Source organism: Sapajus apella, unplaced genomic scaffold (genome assembly GCF_009761245.1).
Source record: "Sapajus apella isolate SASKATOON/1434 unplaced genomic scaffold, GSC_monkey_1.0 scaffold12, whole genome shotgun sequence".
NCBI classification, from domain to species: domain Eukaryota; kingdom Metazoa; phylum Chordata; class Mammalia; order Primates; family Cebidae; genus Sapajus; species Sapajus apella.
This window is the reverse complement of record NW_022436952.1, coordinates 4,562,737-4,567,641: the sequence shown is the minus strand read 5'-3', so window position 1 is coordinate 4,567,641 and position 4,905 is coordinate 4,562,737. Positions and strand designations below refer to the sequence as shown.

General features: G+C 48.2%; 1 protein-coding gene across 6 annotated transcripts in view; it reads left to right on the top strand.

Annotated features, from left to right (window-relative positions):
* Positions 1 to 2,108: 2,108 nt before the first annotated feature.
* CDK12 (cyclin dependent kinase 12) overlaps positions 2,109 to 4,905 on the top strand; it is a 107,326-nt gene continuing 104,529 nt past the window's right edge. For 4 of the 6 annotated variants that reach the window (XM_032279234.1, XM_032279231.1, XM_032279232.1 and 1 more), the window contains exon 1: positions 2,110 to 3,761. In XM_032279234.1, the coding sequence (XP_032135125.1) occupies positions 2,716 to 3,761 (1,046 nt within the window). In that variant the 5' untranslated portion in view covers positions 2,110 to 2,715. Of the gene's footprint in view, positions 3,762 to 4,905 lie in introns of all 6 variants that reach the window. The other 2 variants (XM_032279233.1, XM_032279235.1) reach the window with 2 other exon arrangements.

Genomic DNA, 4,905 nt, shown 5'->3' with positions numbered 1-4,905 from the left:
CAGCTACTCAGGAGGCTTACGTGGGAGGATCACCTGAGCCCATGAGGTTGAGGCTACAGTGGGTTATGATTGTGCCACTGCACTCCAACCTGGGTGATAGAGTGAGACTCTGTCTCTCTGTCTCTCTCTCTCTCTCACACACACACACACACGCACACGCACACGTGGAATTTGGTAAAAAAAAAAAGTTTTGGGTAACCATGTGAGCAAAAGGAACAAGAACATTTACAGTGTGATTTTTGAGAAAGGAGTCTACCTTCATTCAGAATGTTTTCTGGTCCGGAATTTACCAACTGAATTTCTCATTTTTGGACAAGCCACTTCACTTCTCCAAGCTGTAGTTTTCTCACTTATACAATCTATTTCAGAGGACTGTTGTGAAGATGTAATGACTTAAGGTACAAGAAAGTTTTTTTTTTTTTTTTTTTGAGACGGAGTTTCGCTCTTGTTACCCAGGCTGGAGTGCAATGGCGCGATCTCGGCTCACCGCAACCTCCGCCTCCCGGGTTCAGGCAATTCTCCTGCCTCAGCCTCCTGAGTCGCTGAGATTACAGGCACGAGCCACCATGCCCAGCTAATTTTTTGTATTTTTAGTAGAGACAGGGTTTCACCATGTTGACCAGGATGGTCTCGATCTCTTGACCTCGTGATCCACCCGCCTCGGCCTCCCACAGTGCTGGGATTACAGGCTTGAGCCACCGCGCCCGGCCACGAAAGTTTTTAAAAGTAATAAATGAGGGGCCAGTGTAAGCTAGTGTTATTTTCTTGTTAATTAATACTATGCTTTCTTGTTCGTATTACAGTCTTTTGTGTGAGGATGAAAGGCCAAGTTATCCCATAACAGCCATGGGAGGATCTCTAGATGGGATGAGCTTTTAGGTTCTGAGATTTGAAGCGAAGATTGGTGACGAGACAGCGCCATAGGGTGGAAGAGCTTGTGCTTTAGTCTCAGAAAGACATGAATTTGAATCTGAACTGTGGCACTTGTTGGACTAAATGATTCAACTTCCCTGAGGCTGGGATTCCTTTTTCATAAAATAGGGATGAAGATCTCATGTTTTGCAGGATACTTGTGAAAATTAAAGAGATAATATGTGTAAAATGCTTGGCTCATAGCACACAACCTATATGTGGGAAGCACTGTTTAAACACTCAGGGACTTGGGTTGAAGTGTCCCCACATTTGCCCTTTGCTCTGTAAATCATCTCAGTCGGGCGCGGTGGCTCAAATCTGTAATCCCAGCACTTTGGGAGAACCAGGCGGGCGGATTGTTTCAGTCTATGAGTTCAAGACCAACGATCGCTTGAATCTAGGGGTTCGAGACTAGCCTGGCCAACATGGCGAAACTACATCTCTACGAAAAATAGAAACAAATTAGCCCAGCATCGTGGCGCGAGCCTGTAGTTCCAACTACTCGGCTGGCTGATGTGGGAGGATTGTTTGAGGTGAAGACTGCAGTGAGCCGAGATCACGCCACTGCAATCCAATCTGGGCGACACAGCGACTGTCTCACCAACCAAAAAAACGGCCGGGCGCGGAGGTCCACGCTTGTAATTCCAATAACTTTGGGAGGCTGAGGCGGGAGGATCACTTGAATTCGCGACGAGCGTGGCCAACATGGTGAAAACCCGTCTCTACTAAAAATACGAAAATTAGCCGGCCGTCGTGGCGGGCGCCAGTAATTTCAGCTACTCGGGACTGAGGCAGGAGAATCGCTTGAACCTGGGAGGCGGAGGTTGCAGTGAGCTGCGATCGCGCCATTATACTCCAGCCTGAGTGGCAGAGCGAGATTCTGTCTCAAAATAAAAAAATAAAGTCATCCTGGTAGTTAAAAGGTTTGTTAAAAAGGATGCTAAAATTAGTTTGTCAGGGAGCCTGCGTGTGTTTGTTTAACGAGTTATCGATAAAGCTTTGATTAAAAAAAAAACACTCTGTTCCGTTTCAATAAAGCTTTGCTCAAATGGGGAAGTGGGAGCTCATCGCGAGAGTCAGGTGAGTCGCGTTTCTTGTTCGGGACCTGATCTCGCGTTGTTTGATGAAGCAGCGGAGTGAGGTGAAAGCGTAGCAGGAAACATCGCGAGAGGCTACCGGACTCTCGCGACGATTTCTGGGATTGCCCCTCCCCCCCTCCAAGTACCGTTTCGGTTTAATCTAGTGTGTGACTGAGTCTGTGAGGGAGCGAGTGTGTGTGGTGTGGAGGTGAGACGGAAGCAAGAAAAGGGGCTCCCTCAGGAGCAAGGGACAAAGGGGGCGTAAGGCACCTAGGCCGCGGGACCCCGGCGACAGGAAGCCGCCCCGAGCCGGGCTACCGGGTAGGGGAAGGGCCCGCGTAGTCCTCGCAGGGCCCCAGAGCCGGAGTCGGCCTCACAGCCCCGGGCCATCGGCTTCTCACTTCCTCGACCTCCCCGGCTCCCGGGCCCGAGGACTGGCTCGACGGGGCGAAAAAAGGAAACAGACTTGAGCCAGCTCCCGGTTGTCTCGCAACTCCACTGCTGAGGAACTCTCATTTCGTCCCTCGCTCCTTCACCCCCCACCTCATGTAGGAGGGTGCTGAGGCGTCGGGAGGGAGGAGGAGCCTGGGCTACCGTCCCTGCCCTCCCCACCCGCTTCCCGGGGCGCTTTGGTGGGCGTGGAGCTGGGGTTGGGGGGGCGGGTGGGGGTTGCTTTTTGGAGTGCTGGGGAACTTTTTCCCTTCTTCAGGTCAGGGGAAAGGGAATGCCCAATTCAGAGAGACATGGGGGCAAGAAGGACGGGAGTGGAGGAGCTTCTGGAACTTTGCAGCCGTCATCGGGAGGCGGCAGCTCTAACAGCAGAGAGCGTCACCGCTTGGTGTCGAAGCACAAGCGGCATAAGTCCAAACACTCCAAAGACATGGGGTTGGTGACCCCCGAAGCAGCATCTTTGGGTACAGTTATCAAACCTTTGGTGGAGTATGATGATATCAGCTCTGATTCCGATACCTTCTCCGATGACATGGCCTTCAAACTAGACAGAAGGGAGAACGACGAACGTCGTGGATCAGATCGGAGCGACCGCCTGCACAAACATCGTCACCACCAACACCGGCGTTCCCGGGACTTACTGAAAGCTAAACAGACCGAAAAAGAAAAAAGCCAGGAAGTCTCCAGCAAGTCGGGATCGATGAAGGACCGGATATCAGGAAGTTCAAAGCGTTCGAATGAGGAGACTGATGACCATGGGAAGGCACAGGTAGCCAAAAGCAGCAGCAAGGAATCCAGGTCATCCAAGCTCCACAAGGAGAAGACCAGGAAAGAACGGGAGCTGAAGTCTGGGCACAAAGACCGGAGTAAAAGTCATCGAAAAAGGGAAACACCCAAAAGTTACAAAACAGTGGACAGCCCAAAACGGAGATCCAGGAGCCCCCACAGGAAGTGGTCTGACAGCTCCAAACAAGATGATAGCCCCTCGGGAGCTTCTTATGGCCAAGATTATGACCTTAGTCCCCCAAGATCTCATACCTCGAGCAATTATGACTCCTACAAGAAAAGTCCTGGAAGTACCTCGAGAAGGCAGTCGATCAGCCCCCCTTACAAGGAGCCTTCGGCCTACCAGTCCAGCACCCGGTCACCGAGCCCCTACAGTAGGCGGCAGAGATCTGTGAGTCCCTATAGCAGGAGACGGTCGTCCAGCTACGAAAGGAGTGGCTCTTACAGCGGGCGATCGCCCAGTCCCTATGGTCGAAGGCGGTCCAGCAGCCCTTTCCTGAGCAAGCGGTCTCTGAGTCGAAGTCCACTCCCCAGGTAAGCTATTTGTCTAACAGTCTTTCCTCATTTAGGGTGGGTTGTGAGGAATTGGCATTCAGCATGTTAACGTTGTGTGGAAGCCCCCAGTGTTCATCATTGACTAGAACATTTTGCTGTCAGCTAGTCATTCCAGTGTGTGAGTCTGTCTCCCCTTAACCCAGAATTTGAGAAGTGAAGAGTGCATAGGCCTCAAACCACTAAAGGTAGGTAGTTCCAGTGGTGGGGTCTTCAGTTGTAAGCTTCTGAGTGAGAAACGTCAAAGGCTTCTGCTTAGTGAGTGCATGGAGATGATACTAGTTCTCAGAGCATATCTAGCTATTTCTGTTGCTTAGTTTTAAATTTTTAAAAATTACATTGGTATTAGTGCTTTAGACTCTGTGAGACCTGGTTGAAGACCAAAGAAATTACAAAGTTTCATTTGTGAAGTTATTTGCCTAGGTTATCCTATTTGTCTTGTCCACTGAGTCCCCAAACCTGTACATTTATTCATTTCCTACTTGGCACTGTTCTAATAATTTACAAAATATTCCTGTCTTTTAACTGATGTTTTAGTGGAAATTCAGCTGATTAGTCTGTTATTCTTTTGATGGCATAACCTGTCAGAAATTGGTTCCAAGGACAATTTGGTTTTCTTTACAGCATCATCACTGACCTACCTTGTGACTGCTGACAATTTTCAGCCTTTCTCTAAAACACATGGTCATAATGCCTTCTTTCTATTTTTCCGAGAAGGCGTGCTAGTTTGAAATTTTGTATATTATCTGGAAAACTGTGTTCTTGTTCCTAGGTAAAGCCTCCTTTGTGGCCTCACCTCTCTGTTCACAAAAGCAGTACGTGGGCTTTAGTTAGACCTTTGGAATCCTAATGTTGCTTTGTGGCCTTTAGCAAATGAATTAATTTCCCCATGCCTAAGTTGCTTCAGGTGTAAAATGGGAATAATAAAGACCTATTTTTTAGGGTTGTGATTAAATTAGTCACTTTGAAGTGCGTAGCACAGTGCCTTGTACATAATACCACTCAGTAAATTATGAGTAAGGATAATGTTGAACATTAATAGAGAAATTGTGATAACTTGAAAAAAAATCCATGTATGGCCTTTTTTTTTTTTTTTTTTTTTTTTTTTTTTTTTTTTTTTTTTTTT